This window comes from Anopheles merus, chromosome 2R (assembly GCF_017562075.2).
Source record: "Anopheles merus strain MAF chromosome 2R, AmerM5.1, whole genome shotgun sequence".
Classification (NCBI taxonomy): Eukaryota; Metazoa; Arthropoda; class Insecta; order Diptera; family Culicidae; genus Anopheles; species Anopheles merus.
The window spans coordinates 49,193,381-49,208,930 of record NC_054082.1 but is presented as its reverse complement, the minus strand read 5'-3'; the positions used below and the strand labels follow the sequence as shown (position 1 = coordinate 49,208,930).

At 41.5% G+C, this 15,550-nt stretch overlaps 2 protein-coding genes and 1 long non-coding RNA gene across 3 annotated transcripts; 2 read left to right on the top strand and 1 right to left on the bottom strand.

Moving 5' to 3' along the window:
- Nucleotides 1-1,351: 1,351 nt before the first annotated feature.
- LOC121589241 lies at nucleotides 1,352-3,171 on the bottom strand. The gene is made up of 3 exons (XM_041907996.1): nucleotides 2,656-3,171; nucleotides 2,195-2,569; nucleotides 1,352-2,121 (listed from the first exon to the last, which is right to left on the bottom strand). Exons 1-3 carry the CDS (start codon nucleotides 2,996-2,998, stop codon nucleotides 1,985-1,987), a joined length of 855 nt encoding a protein of 284 aa, XP_041763930.1. The 5' UTR covers nucleotides 2,999-3,171; the 3' UTR covers nucleotides 1,352-1,984.
- Nucleotides 3,172-9,060: 5,889 nt separating this feature from the next.
- LOC121589870 (golgin subfamily A member 7) lies at nucleotides 9,061-10,347 on the top strand. Its single transcript, XM_041909080.1, has 3 exons — nucleotides 9,061-9,489; nucleotides 9,565-9,717; nucleotides 9,786-10,347. The coding sequence occupies exons 1-3, from the start codon at nucleotides 9,349-9,351 to the stop codon at nucleotides 9,924-9,926; spliced, it is 435 nt and encodes a 144-aa protein (XP_041765014.1). The 5' UTR covers nucleotides 9,061-9,348; the 3' UTR covers nucleotides 9,927-10,347.
- Nucleotides 10,348-11,630: 1,283 nt separating this feature from the next.
- Nucleotides 11,631-12,417, top strand: LOC121589824. Its single transcript, XR_006004348.1, has 2 exons — nucleotides 11,631-11,937; nucleotides 11,997-12,417. It is a non-coding gene; the product is annotated as an uncharacterized LOC121589824 (long non-coding RNA).
- Nucleotides 12,418-15,550: the final 3,133 nt, after the last annotated feature.

Here is a 15,550-nt window from a genome sequence, read left to right as displayed (position 1 = left end):
ACATCGATTTTTATGTTGTTTTTTTTTCAAGAATTAAAACTTTATTTTTTCGTACAGTTTTAATGTTTGATTAAACCGGATACTTCATATGGCAAAGATGAACACCATGTAGGGTAAAATGGACACTTGAAGAGAACGTTTCAAATTGAAAAGGTTTATAGTATTTAAACATATCCTTTTGTTTTCCACGTCCTGGCACGTACATAAAAATATTCTTCCAACGACGGCTCATTAAGCCGCGAATTTAGATATTGTACAGTCGTCAACTCGTGCGACTTAACAACATGCCCGTCATGGGTTCAATCCCCAAATGGACCGTGCCGCCATACGTAGGACTGACTATCCTGCTATGAGGGGAAATCAATTAGTCACTGAAAGCCAAACCCACAAGTGGTGCAGGCAGGCCTTGACCGACAACGGTTGTTGAGCCAAAAGAAAAAAAAAAGCGCCACTTCTAACACCTCGTAGAATGCAGAAAGTCAAGCATTATTTAAATATCCGGCATTAACAGCTGACGTTGTTTCAGCTTATAGAACAACAGTCGAAAGTCCATGACCCCAACAAGTTTGAGGGACTTCAAGCAGGAGGGGTTAATAGATCAAGCTATTTTTTCCACCATGTCAAAATTTTACTTTCTAATCTTTGTAATCCCATAGAATCTCTCATCTATTCCTAAACGATGCCATATCAATTCCGCTTCTTTTTGTTGATTAAAGTGGTTCAAGTCGAGGAAAGATATTGGGTTTCATCAAGTGCCCAATTAGCATGGAGCGTGTGTCCAGTGTCCATATTTCCCTACCGCAGTGTGTCCGGCCAGATTTTTGCTTAATAATCCTGAAAACTCTTTCATGTAATAAAACTTTAGAAAAAATGTTCTCAAAGGTATTCAGTTTGGATGCTGCATTGTCCGTCTTTATCTACTTTCCCCTAGCATTAAACTTCATTGGAAAATAAATATAAATCAAATAACAGATATGAGTTTCTACAACAAAGCCACACTAGAGCATTTCTCGAAACGAAGTAACTGGTTAACTACACAGCCTTGTGCATGCCTGTCAAAGAATTTAATGCAAACGATCGTCAAAATGTTAACAAGAGCTGACGGACGCTGGATAAAAAAGCCCTTAGTCAGGCTGTCGATGACGCTTCGTCCTTCGATGAGTATTAAGTGTCGGATATAAAATCGATAAAAAATGAGCCCATATTGCGTATCCTCGGGGGGGGGGGGGGGGGATACGACTACGATGGGTCTACCCGTTGCGGAAAAGGATCGCAAGCAGAAGCCTAAAGCAGAACGGTAGAATCCGGAGCAGCAAATAAAAACGTCCATCGAGTTTGGTTGTATTTTCACACGATTTATTCACCGCATCCGTGTTAAGTTTTTTTTTTGTTTTATTCTATCTACGTGGGCTAACCAGATGCAGGACACTGTCACCCGTATCCTTCAGCATGGCTAGCTTTCTTCTCTTCTCCTATCATGAGCATGAGCGTGGGAAACTTATCATGGGCGCTTTACTATGGGCTGCAATGCCACACAAACGAACAAATAGATAATTCAATAAATAATTAAATCAACAAATAAATACATTAATCATCAAATTACCAATAGACGCCTGGAAAGAGCAGAGGAATAAAATGTGTGGAGGCAAGCTTTTGATAAGAGGGAAACATAAATTCCAGCTTGGTGCAAAAGCGTAAAATGAGCAGCCAACAGATGGAATACAAAGAGTGAAGAATGAAGCGAAAATTGAAAAAAGCTACAGATGAAGCAGAGGGTGCGTGCTTAAGCAGGAAAAATGAAGCATCAGATAGAGAATGACGTGTTTGGAAAAAGAAAAGAGAAATGCTTCAGACAGAGGGGAAGAGAGAGAGGCGAAAATGTGCTGTCAAGATGGAAGCAGGACTAGAGTAGCTAGGGTGGGGACAGGTTGAGGCTCGAACCGTCGGCAGGGTTTACACTATGGAACGGGTCACGCTGAACATTCTAGATCTTATGATTATCGATGGCATCGAGGAAGCTGTATCCGCTGTACGCTCGGTTGCTGGCCCAATCCTTGCTGTACGCATTGTACGGTGAGGCCGAATAGGACGGGTACGCACCGTACGAGGCATAGGACAGTTCTGAAAGTAGAGCAGAATGTGTAAGGTCAGCCTTGCTGTCTTAATGTTTTGCTTGATGGGCTTTCCAACCAACCGGGACTAGATTCGCTCGAGATGTGGGAATGGGCGTGAATGACGTGCGGCTGTATCTTGCAGATGTTCGTGTTACGGAAGAAGTGGAACAGCAGCAGCCCACCGGCAATCAGCAGCACCTGGATGAGTCCCACACCGAGCAGGATCGGCTTTAGGAGCAGCTTCAGATGCACCAGCTTCAGCATGACGGCGAGCGGAAGGATCAGGCTCCATTTGCGCTGCTTCTGCTTCTTGCCACGGGCTTCAAAGTCATCGTCGGCCATGAAGCGAGCCCCACTCTCCGCTCCCATGCCCACCTGTACACCGTGGCTTGCGATGAAGGTGTTGAGTGATCGTTGCAGGAACTTGGCACCCTTGATGATCTCGCTGTCGTACTCTGTACGGGATGGACAAGCAAGGGAAATGGCAAAAAATAACGTTGGTAGTTTCATTTCACTTTTCACTCATCACAACGACACTTACGGCTTATTTGGCGCGCCTCCGGGAACACATCGTCCTCCTTCGGTTCGTTCAGCCGCACGAGCTTCAGCCCACCGGTGGTCTCCACGGCCTGGTTCTCCGAGGCGAACCAATTCATACGCCCGGTAGCGAACGACCAAAGGTAACGCGAGAAGCGATACTTGAAGCAGGACAGCAGCCGCTTGGATTTGTAACACTCGGACTGAGTGTTGAGCACGTAGTCGTCCAGTTTGGTTGGAGTATTGCCGGCACCGGCCGGACCGGGATCAGGCTCACCGACTGCGCCTTGACAAACCAGCGCCAACAGCAGCACACCGACCGCGACTGCACCATATCCTTGCGACATTTTTGATTTTTTTAATGGATTTCACAGTACAATCACAGCAACACTTCACTGTTCACTTCTCTGCTGTAGGGCACGGGAACCTCGTACACACACACACGCTCTATCATACCCCGTACAGAGGTTTATTGAACACACGCGTTGGAGCACTGCTGCTTGTTCGATGTGTTCACGAGGCGCTGCTGATTGCTGCACTGTGACTGCTGCTATCCAAGGCCATCGGTTTTATACTACCAGCACCCGTCTGCAGCGATTTTTCCAGGTCAGTCCACCGGTTCAAACCCGCCCAGCAGCTAGATCGGGTCTTGCGCCAAGCGATCCTCGTGCCACGATCACGCGTATCACTTTCCCGGATCTAATTGTTCCCGTCCTGGTGCGCTTCCTCCGGGCGTAAATGGCGGGGTGGCCCTTACCATTTCACTATCAATCGTGGCGCCTCGGCCAGCGAAACGCATCATTACTCCGTTATGCTATGCACCCATGTGCTCAACGATGAATGGTGTGTATTTTTCGCGCCCTTTCCATTGATGAAACTGACTATCGTACGTGGATTGTTCCGCAGCCTGTCTGTGTGAATGAAGCTATGCAAATAATGAAAATTTTACCTGAGCTAGTTTTTAGCACGACTTCAAAGCGAACATTTCCTCCTTGAACATTATAACAAGAGCAACTTGTAAAATGGAGAGACCAAAACGAGAAAAAGTGTTGATTCATGCTTACAACGGGATGCTTACAACAAATCCATCCCAACAGCATTATTCGTAGAAATTTAAAAAGGCAATGTATGCAATAGAATTGAATTCAATGCCAATGAATCTCTATTCACCTCAGCGCATTCGGTTGTCGGGGAAAGAATTTTTTCGGGAACTTTTATTTCGATTTTCGAGATTTTCTTTTTTCACCATCAAACTATGCGAACAATGCTGATGATTTTTTAATCATCTAGCAACAAGATGAATGTTCTGAATGAAACGAAAATGACAAAAATGCTAGACGGATAGTCGACATTCGATCATTTATTTTCATTTTACAAATAATTTGTTATTGTGTTTCAATTGAAACGGAGCTGACAGTTTTTCAAGCACATTCGATTAAAATTGCATAGAAAATAAGTTTTCTGCATCAAACATCCATTACATACACAAAAACTAGTTTTATGTCTTACTCCCTATGTTTGTTTAAGGTGTTTGAGTGAGTACCAATATGAGTATATTCAACAGAACAAAACCGATACATTACATCACAAACCATGCGTGTGCTTTCTGAGTTTACTATACTGTTTTCAGTGGCGGATTTAACGGTGCGCGGACTGAGCGGCCGCGGGGGGCCCCGTCAATTTAAGGGGTTCAATTAAAAAATCCCTGTAGTTATTTTTAGGTTATGTTAGCAATGAAACTAGTCTTACTATAATTTTAATTATTTCATGGGGGTTTTCAAACATTGTAAACAATTTTAAATCGAATGCCTAATTATCTATATCATCAAACTTTTAAATGGCGTATCGACACACCCGTTTCTTATTTGGCACAATAGCCGTAGTCGAACATGCGCTTGAAAGGAGGGTAAGATATTTTGTAATAATTTTATATATGAATATATTAATACTAGTAATATATGAATATAGAAAACATGAACAATGTATCATCGCCCAATGGTCTCTCGATGTGAGAAATCTGCATGGGTTATTTTTCCATCTAGTCTATCCTCTTATAGAAAGACATTATCGCGTAGATCGTTATGTCAAAAATAATACTACGAAGTAAATACACGCTTTTTCAAAACCATAATTTAAATGTTAATGCTCGGTAAAATTTTCAGAGCTGTTGATCTTTTTTTATTTATTATAGAAACTTCGAACAATAGCACTGTTACATATTGATATGTTTATGAATTACAACACCATAGCCAGTTGGAATAAATACTTCATTAGACGTGATATAAAATGCTAATCATGATCGCAATACGTCATACGGAGCAAAACGGAGCCATTTCATACCGTTTGCCGCATTGAGATAAAATAAAACCAGATACCGTGTGTTTTTACCCCATTTCTATCTACCAAACCCATAACAGGATGCCACTTCAAAGAAAATGTACAAGCAATTGAGATTTAGGGTGATGTTTATGTACGAACACACACACACACACATTATCCGTTTCTCTGCAGGATGGGCACATTTGGTCAAATTTAGCTGGCCATATCGTTAGCAACACTCAATCGTTCGCAGGGCAGGGTGTTAATTATTTACTTTACAGTAAGGTCGAAAAATTTATGACCCACTCATACCGGGAAGCTAGCATAGTCGAGTGGGTGTAAAGATTATGAATTTCTACGTGCTTCTTACAGGGTACGCCAGTTTGGCTTAGCATATCAATAGACATTTACGCGTATTTCATTTAAAACAATCATAATTTTATACATTACTTTCAATGCATTATTTTACCATTCCATCCTGTAACGGCAGCTTGTTAGTAACGAAATTAACGTAAGTATGTTTACATATAAAGAGGGAACCCCTGTATCGTGCGATGTTCATATTTTGCCCGTCCGAGTTTAAGAGTCACGGAAAAGATATTCTTTCTAGGAAAAGTGTGAGAATGAAAATTGCCACACTTAAGCGTACAGTCGTCAATGCTCGAGCCAATCAATCCAGAATTCCAGATCTCGGTTTAGATGTAAAGTGTGCAACGGGAATCGACATTAAAACCATCTTCGCTCCACATCAGCCTCGGGTGAGATAGAACGTTCGGCAGATGGTTGATCAATAAGAGGAGTTTTTTTTTTAAATTATGCAAATATGATAGTTTATAAGGGTAACTGGTTTTTCATCTGCTTGGCCATTCTCTCGTGACCGGGATCATCGTACCGGTCGGTGAAAGTGGCCTGCTAAAATGAAAACTTTCATTCAAACGAGCACTACAGCCAGCTACTGGGTCTTATAGATTAGCTTATTGTATAGGTGTGTGGAAGAAACAGGCGGTTGTGATCGAACTAGGGACGATAGGTATATTCTTTCATTCGTTCTTACCATGTATTTTTATAGTCTTCTTGGCATGCGATTGGCAATTAAAACCCATTCGAAAGTTGTATTTGATATTTTTTGGAGGATTGTTCATCGAATCAACTCTTTTGTAGTTCATTGTTTTTTAAAACCTTTAATATGTTTCCAAAGCTATGTTTTAAAGAACATATTTAGTTGTAAAAAAAATAAATCCATTACTCGGTTCCGCTCATCGCTCATCATCATCAGACAAGCGAAGCATCTTTCAGCGTGCACGCAAGATTTTGCGCTGGAATGCTAATCACCGGCGACAGTGGCAATAAACACACATACACATACGTACGCGTGACAAGCGCACACGCCCTTAGCCGTGGCGGTCAGTGTCCCAATCACCGCCTGATCTAGTTCGCGGTTCCGCCTCGTCCAGCCGCCGTGCATACATGAGCATACGTGCAGTCAACGGCTGCAATTATGTTTCATCTGACACTTGTACGATCGATACCGGAACGCCCTACGCGGTGGCAAGTGAAAAAGACGCAAGCGGTCGGGCGAGGCGCGGAATGAACCCTCCTCTTTCATTCTGTTTTGCCGCGTTTCGCATAAGCCATGCTGAAGGGTCGTGACGACCCTGACCAGGACCTTGGACGCGATGATGGCGATGCTGGCTATGTCCGCCATTCGGTATCGTTATTAACCTCGGTGCGTCTGGCCGTTCGCGAGTGGAGAGCCTACAGCATCGATGCTGTAATTAGCATAGTATCACTTTTTAATGAGATTAATTTAAATGAACCCAGACGCTGGGCCACTGCACTACACCACGACAGAAAGTGGTTGTGGGAGCAAGGGATCCCGTTTGTTCCGGACGCTGAGCTGAATTAAGTGAAACCGGACATGATTACGGCGAGTAATTGTGGTCATCCGCTCTGATACTCCGATAGATTGATGGATCGATGGTTAAAGTGTGTGTGTGTGTGTGCGTTTTTTTAAAAGAAAAATGTTTTCACTTTAATTTGAATTTTAATAATGAAATGCTTGTGAGAGTACGGCATCAAGATGTTCCGTATTATGTTTCCTATATTGAACGGCTCACTTTAAAGAGTATGTTTGTAGTAACAATTTGAATATAGAATAAACATATTACCAATTATTTTCATTAAAAATCTCTCATATCTCGGGAAAACTCATTTCAGCACATCTACCCCCTCAAAGCAAAACTACTATAATTTCCTTCCACTCATTAGATCGCCTCTACAGTTGTCGAGGATCAGAAAAACAAACCAGGTTATGCGTTTGCACTCGATCCCGCAGCAAACAAACAAACAAGTGTCCTCATTGATTCAGTGAACCTGCGCATGCAAAACAAAGTCAATTAGCTGAAAGGAAAGTCGATAAATGTATCGTCCCAGATGGTGCTCTTGAAGAATGTTTCAGTTGCAAAAAAGCAACTACCACGATAGTGCATTTCCGCCGCCGGCAAGGGAGGCACTAGGTGCATCTGCTTAAGGCAGAGAATTATGATCGGTAGTAATGTGCTTTTCATTAATTCAACCATCGCCTATCAATCGACAAGTGGTTAATGGATGGGAATTAACACCACTTGACACCGTTGGCAGCTGTTGCGATATAGTTCGATAGTACATAGTATATATCAGCCGTATTTTTCTACAGCTGTATTTTTTTCTGAAGATGTGAAAAAAGTTGAAAAGTTGAATAGAGTTGAACCTGGCAATATTTTTTTAAATTTCAACCGGAGTTTTGTATGAATTTTAACTCACATTTATATTTACTAGGAAACAAAATTGGTTTAGTGATTGGCAATCATTTAAATATAAATTTAAATAATGGCATTAAATATTATTTGATTTTATTTATTCAAAATCAGAACAATCACAAATGTACGCACATATTTTTATTTCTATTTTTGTCTCTGGGGGATTTTATGTCTTTATTTTTATTTTATCGTTTAATTGTGATCTATTTTTTACTGTGAGCGATATGGATATCGCTTTGGATACGGATTAATAAAGAAATGTTTAAATTTAGGAATTGAGACATTTCTTTGGAAACAAAACAAAAATTGAATAAATTTACCTTACGGCTTGTTTATTATTATGCTTCAGATCATTAACGGGTACAGGCGGTCCTCGAGATATACGGTTAATGGGGACCGAAAACGGCCGCAAAATACCGCGTATCTCGAATTTCCGCGTAAGTCGAATCTCGCGATTTCCAGCTAAAATATCACTAATTTTCGTGCAATGTTGCAAGTAGGAGGTGGTTTTAGCCATCAAATTAATTATTTGATATGTTTCTACTGAACTGAACAGTTTTAAACCTTTTGCAATGGTATTTTAAATTCGATCAATACGGAAATTATTTGGTATTTCACAATGGATGTGTCAAATCAGTACAATTTGCTCCAAGAACTGTCAAATTTGGAAAACCATGAATCTCCCAATCCGCGTATAAGAGGTACCGTGTATCTCGGGGACCGCCTGTACAGTTTTTTTTTTTAATTATAATTAGTATTCGGTTCTTTAATATTGAAGTGTTGATAGATCAGTGAATAGTAAATTGGAACGTTGATAAAAAAAACTGTTAACTTGAATAATTTCCTCTTTTCAAAAGAAATAAAATGAACCTTTGAAAAAATACTACAAATTTTCCAGTTGGAAATTTTTATCGATGTATCTAACGGGCTTCTTCGCCAAATTCAAATATTTTCGAGTACAAACTGTCATCCGTTTCGTCGATTATGGCTCATTCCATCCATCTGTCATCATCTGTCCCTTTTCTTCATTTTGGTAGGTATTCGGAATATTGCACTACGGGCAAATCGTACTGATTTGGCCTAGTTTGTGTACTAAACAAACATTATTCTGCCTATGTATAATGAATTCCATTACAGCCATCACATTGTACATTTTTTTATTCTTTGTTGCATTATAATCTCTTCGATTGAATTGTGAAAATTTGGTCGCGCAAACTTTTGCTTCGGGACTATGGGAGCATACTACTATGGTCATAATATTTATATTCGCATGATAGTTGTCAAATTTGACAACACGAAGACGAGAAAAAATAAAGAACGAAAAAAATCGAAAACATTATCATTTCGGTGGCAGAAATTTGATACTTTTTGCAATTTCTCCTCGAGTGTACGGCTGTTCTATATTGCCACTGCTAAATGTGTTAGCTAATTCGCTACACGGAAATCTACGTCGAGTGGTGACTGTGCAAGATTGTGTGGTGCATTTTGCGTACGTTCATGTAAACGACACAAAGGAAGAGCGTTCAGCAAAAACAACACAACGGGGGCACTAGCAACTAACCCGCGAGCTAGCATCCGCTATGGCCAATGTACGAATGTCCCAGCCGGGCACTCCGGCCACCACCCAGCCAAACTACATGAAAGTATTCATCCAGCGGGATTACAGCGAAGGCACGTCGGTAAAGTTCCAGAACCGTTTCCCCCCGGAGTTGGAGAGTAGGGTAAGACTGGTTGGAGTGTTGTTGATACCTGAACGCTCAGCATGGCTCATTCGGTGCTGACGCTTTTCCTTGCAGATCGATAGACACACTTTTGAGAGCACCATGAACAAACTGAACGAATATTTCGCCGAGGCGGAGAAAGGCTCCTGCAGCACGTACTGCGAGGGCTGTCTGGCCTGTATCACGGCATACTTGATCTACATTTGCACGGAAACGCACTACGAAAAGGTGAGCAACGACGATAACGACTCGTTCGCAGTGTCTGTGTAAACGTTGGTTTAATGTTCCACTTGCAGTGTCTCCGGAAGGTGTCGAAATATATTGCGATGCAGAACGAGCGGGTGTACAATCCAAAGGGACTACAGATCACGGACCCAGTGTATCGCGGGCTGCGCGTAATAGAAATTTCCATACTGGACCGGCCGGGGCGTACGTGACTGCCGCTGTCCCATTCAACGGAGGAGTTTTTCATGTAGGAAGGTGTCGCCCATGCGTAGCCCAACGTGTCCTCCGGCGAATAAGCAGGAAACGCAGCATTAGCGTGCAGCAATCGTATGGAAACTTAAAGATTAAACAAAACTTCCAATCGACGATACAGTGCGGGGCGGGACGGCGTACCCTTGCGGTATGCAATCCAGGACTTCCCCTCATCGGTAGGACCGCGACAGGACAGACACGCCAGACACAAGGACACGTATACGCAAAACGAACACATATTTCAGGTACGACTTCTTCGACTGCCCCATAGAGACACATTATTCCTGTAGAGAACGTCTACGAACTAGACAACGATACGCTCGAGAAGATTTTCTGTGCTCAGCGTCAGCGGGACGAACATGAACATGTTGAATATATTTAAAAATAGTGAACCTTTTTATCGTATCCAAAATATCGCCAACGCGGTCAGCGCTATTCCCATTTTGCACGATGATCCGCACTGATCGGCGCTGATGTGCACTGATTGGGAGCCGTCGGTTGTTTGAAGGGCATTAGATGTGCAATCGACGTCGAAAGACGATTTGCTCCAACGATTAGCAATATCATCACAAGCATTCCTATTCCAACACAGGCCCCTCTCACCTTTCTAATGTATAGTAAGCCAGAACAATGGAGAGTGAACTGCGGGATGGGATGTGCATAACGACAAAAGTGCTCTCTCTTTCTGTATCTATCTATCTACCAATTTTACTACATCCATTTTTCGCCACATCTTGGAAACACACGAGGGCCAACGCCTGAACGACCGACAACGTTGGGCGAATGCAATCGTCCGGGCACTAAAACATAACGAATGGCTGCAGCTGTACCCGTTAGTATATTGACAAGCGATTATTTTTATTATGTTAGTTCGTTCCGTTTAGGGTGATCCCGTTTCTTGAACTGTTTTGCATCACCGACATCTCATGCACTGGTGTCGATGATGGTGGGATTGATCGGTGAGTGAAAGAACGAGTGCAACGTTAAATAGTGGGATGCATTTGTGCGGGAGCTAATAATAAATGAGACGAAAGAGATGGTTCTATATTTATCTGTAAATAACAACCCAACTTGATTAATAAGTGTCTACTGATTGAGAAAAGCATCGTTGGAAAGCTCACTGTCAAATAATCGTGGAGCTTTAATTTAAGTTATTTTTTAATACTAGGCCTTTAATCTTCTTTTGACATCCATATTTAAAATATCCTGCTAGTCATCAACCATAGCTAGGTTAAGGAAAATTCAAGTCGTCACCCTTCCATCTTTCACGTACGCAAAAAGATAATCTATCGTGCGCTTAGCTACAAGTTAGAAACTACTTGGTGTATTCTGTTTGCATGAGATTTTGCAATTACAGTGGAGCGCCGTTTATCCGGGCTCATCTTGACTTGAATTCGCCCGTTTTTTTTTTTTTTCAAATATCCTCCTCAGAACGCAATGACTCCTTTGCATTGAAGTGTCATTTCTCAACAGCATCCCGGATGACAATTTCAGCACGGAAAATCGAGTTGACATATGATGCAAGTCGCTTTCCGTTCCGCTTTTCAGACGAAAACGATCTCACTATGAGCAGCGTGCTGTGAGAAAAAAGTAAGGGGAAAATCAGTGCAATCATCGTCATGGTAGTCATGGCGAAAAAACGGTATTCCCCTCTTTCACTTTTTTCCACCTTTACATCCCTAGTACACTCTGACTCTTCCTTTCTATTCAGTTCATCTGTTGACTTGTTGTACTGCCGTGGTTGGATTTGATCCGCAGTACATCAAGTCAGAACAGCTCAATTAAACTTGTAAATCATTGAAGGCTTCGAAATCTAGGACGTAGGGCACCAGTAGACGCATCGAATCTTGAAGCAGAAATAGATCCACGTACAAGTGAAAATATTGACGATGACATCGTGTTGCCTTTGATGATTTCTAGGTGTTCAAGAAACAACAAGGGATGGTGAAAAGCAAACGATGGCGAGTGCAAGTAATGAATTTTGTTTTCGTTAATTGTGGAAACTAAATTTGATTCTTTTTTAATGGTAGCTGCTGATTTAGGATCCAGGCTAGACAAAGAAAAAGGATTTGGAGAAAATTTGTGAAAACAGAATGTATAAATCCTCCAAGTACAAATAATGACTGAAGCAATTCCAATGTGACTAGCAGTGGAAAAGGAGTGTACGCTCTCTAAGCAGGGATGAATTTGCAAATGACGCAGGATGTAAGAACACTGCAAAACAGCACATGTTATGTACATGTGGCCAGCCGGCTCTGTCACTCAATTTACACTACAAACCATAAAAAGCACGTGATTTTATTTAGCTTTTATAGGGTTCTTTGCCGGGTGTTTTTTTTTTCAAGTTTATTAGGCAGGCCTTTAGGTTTTAGGCCTTTCTGTGATTCATAGGAATGTTTTAGAATTGTGCATGCAGGTCAGAACTACAAAATATATTACGAATCAATACAATTATACTATTTTTTAAGTAATTGATTAGATGTGCATTTCCTTCAGTTTTAATGTGTTCCATCGAATTCAGTTGTTTAAGTGTCGAACATCTGTGTCGGCCAGGGGCCCCAAAAAAGGCACCTATGACCCGCTCACAAGTTAAATTGCTACTCAATCCTTCTCTGGTTAGGACATTTAATACAATCCCCTGCTAGACGCTTCAATCAAGCCTCTACTTTCGTGTGACCGCTTAGGGCCTCCATTCGTCTTAATCCGCCATTGCTAACAATCAAAAATATCCAAAACATGTCCTTTCATGTAATATTAGATGGCTTTTGTGGACCATTATTTTCCGTTTTAAATTCGACTCGATGCGTATCATCTCTAGGTATTTTTAATCCATGTAATATTTCTCTTGATTTTCAACGTTAATGGTCATCGCACAACTGGGTATCTTCTTCATCGTCAAACGCTACTTCATGTTTTGTTGATGCCTGTGATGGAGACGAATCATCCTCTGCAATTTTAAAACTTTTTTATATTAACAACAGCACTTTATTGGGTATTTTACACTTACCTATAGGCTGCTAATCAATTATTGGTACGGGAAGATGTTCATCATCTTCCCATGTTTGCCTTCACGTTTTCTTCAAAGCATCGTGTATCTGATACAACATTTCACTATATTTTAACTGATTTGGGATATTTGATATGCTCTTTCAACAAAAGAATTGAGAAATGTAGACCGCGGTCAATTATTGCACGATTTACAAATGTCACCAATTCGTAGATGATCCAATGTTCTCCTAAAACCACAACACAATGGCGGCTCGATGTGGGGAAGATATTTTTACTCACTCCAAAATCCGACCTCATCATGATTTCATCATGTGAGCGGCTGTTGCTTGATCATCTCATTAGAGCAATCATCGGCGATAGATTTGCTCACCATACAAACAAAATCATCTCGCCTCAGCGAGGGGAAAAAACAAGCTTGCTCAGTACGCAGGAGGAAACGATGATAGCCTCTCAGTATGGGTTGAAGCAACTGTCATTGAGCTCGCCATAGTGAGAGTAGGCTGGATTGTCATTTGGGCACGGATAAACGGACAGCCGGATAATAGGTATCTGAATAAACGGCGCTCCACTGTATGTAGAAAAAGGCAATTGGATATGTCCCAGTTTCGTCCTCCCATTTATACTACTACCATAAGCTTGTAATAGCTTACAGATCCATACAAGCTAGCAACACAAAATAGATGTTGGTAGTGCGGAGTTCTTGGATGTAAAAAAAAACAATAATAAACGCTATAGTTCAGAGATTAGATGGCCACCACCTCTGATACCTACAAGCTTTGACTTGTTCGGATAGGAGTCAAATAGAAGGGTATTGAATACTACGTCTGTAAAGTTTGGAGGTGTAACACAGAATGAACATTTATTAACACGTAACCAAAGGCTACTCCAATTCGATGGTTACTATTATAACAAAGGGTCCATATCTTCCTTCAGAATGGGCCTCGGAATCCTTTCCAGGTTTAAGATCAAGGATTAATTTACATTATTAACATTTTTTTGGGCCGGTCTGGTAGTACCGTCGTCAACTCGTACGACTTAACAACATGCCGGTCATGGGTTCAAGTCCCGAATAGACCGTGCCCCCATACGTAGGACTGACTATCCTGCTATGGTAACAATAAGTCACTGAAAGCCAAGCTCACTTCACTAGTGGGTACAAGGCAGGCCTTGACCGACAACGGTTGTTGTGCCGAAGAAGAAGAAGAAGAATATTTATATACATGATTTTTTTAAATATTACAATCATTTCTAGATGAGTGGTCATTTAAAAAAGGGGTCTCCAAGCAAATTGCGTCTCGTGATTCCCACGGGTGCATAAAATGTGGCCCTTGGCGTCTTCTTTTCATGCCAAATTAAAAAAATGTGTTTTCGGCTACTTTTATCCAAATTTCTCTCTCTCTCTCTCTCTCTCTCTCTCTATCTCTCTCTCTCCCTCTCGCTCTTTCGCTTTCTATCACCTCTCTCTCTCTCTCACTCACCTCTCTCTTGTTGGCCTGCTCACGATGGAGCATGTCGTGACATGGCTCGGTCAACAATTATTCTTCAGGATGCTTGATCCTGGCTGCAGCCTCCAATGCATGTAGGCACCCGATCTCCAACTGATCTTGCTTCACCTGGTCCAGCCATCGAGTTCGCTTTGCTCCCCTGCGCCTTATGCCGAACTGGGGATCGCTATTTCTTCAGGTAGATTATCGTCTTTAAGCATCCAATATTGAAATTCAGAATAGTCAAAATTATAAAGTATTCATTTTTAACACACATCAAGTAGTTTGGAGACCAATACCGGCCTAAAATATTACATAAAATAGTAATGGTGGGCCCAGATGTACTGCACCATTTTTTTTAAAATTTTGCAATAAGTAGTGGTTGACCTTGTCAAAGGCAGCGCAGAAATGACATCAACCTGGAGGTCCTTGTCAATACTGGTGTAGCAAAAATTGAAGCAAATGAAGTAGGTTTGTGTTGCATAACAGAGATAACAGGCACTAAAACACAGGACATGTGGCGGAACATAACTTTTTCAAACAGTTTACTACAAGTACATACCATAGAGATACCGTGATAGTTACATATATTAGATTTGTCCCCTTTTTTAAAAACAGGAAACATGAAGAAAGATTTCCAAAGTTGCTGGAAGCATTTCGGCTGAAAGGATTTGTTGTGATGTTGAGTCAGAATAGGCAAAAGAGCCTTACTATAAATAAGAATTGCACTGGGAATGTTGTCCGACCCAGAGGCATTCGAAAGATTTAGTAGCGATATGGCAGCATCCACCTCACCTTCTGTGATAATTTTCCCTCTCATTTTTCGTAACAAAATTGTTACAGTAGAGCTATTGCATCATGTAATACCAGAAAATGTCGATGGGATGCAGCTGGGGGATGTTGCACCGGATCGCGGACTAAGGTGTGATATCGAAACTCCGCCAAAATTCTCCTTAAATGATCGCATTGAATTTTAGCGTCATTGCTTGCTGCAGCGAAGCCAGTGAACGCGATTTCTGCTTCTTGATATGTTTGGTCATGTTTTCCAGGTACAGGTATTCCCCGATATGCGTTATTAATGCGGACCCGAG

Excerpts from the sequence above, each read along its gene's own strand:
- LOC121589241 (XM_041907996.1), bottom strand. The coding sequence starts at position 2,998 with ATGTCGCAAGGATATGGTGCAGTCGCGGTCGGTGTGCTGCTGTTGGCG. Across the intron at positions 2,570-2,655 it reads GGAGGCGCGCCAAATAAGCC|AGTACGACAGCGAGATCATC; the intron begins GTAAGTGTCGTT and ends CATCCCGTACAG. Across the intron at positions 2,122-2,194 it reads CTCGAGCGAATCTAGTCCCG|AACTGTCCTATGCCTCGTAC; the intron begins GTTGGTTGGAAA and ends CTCTACTTTCAG.
- LOC121589870 (XM_041909080.1), top strand. The coding sequence starts at position 9,349 with ATGGCCAATGTACGAATGTCCCAGCCGGGCACTCCGGCCACCACCCAG. Across the intron at positions 9,490-9,564 it reads CCCCGGAGTTGGAGAGTAGG|ATCGATAGACACACTTTTGA; the intron begins GTAAGACTGGTT and ends TTTTCCTTGCAG. Across the intron at positions 9,718-9,785 it reads CGGAAACGCACTACGAAAAG|TGTCTCCGGAAGGTGTCGAA; the intron begins GTGAGCAACGAC and ends TTCCACTTGCAG.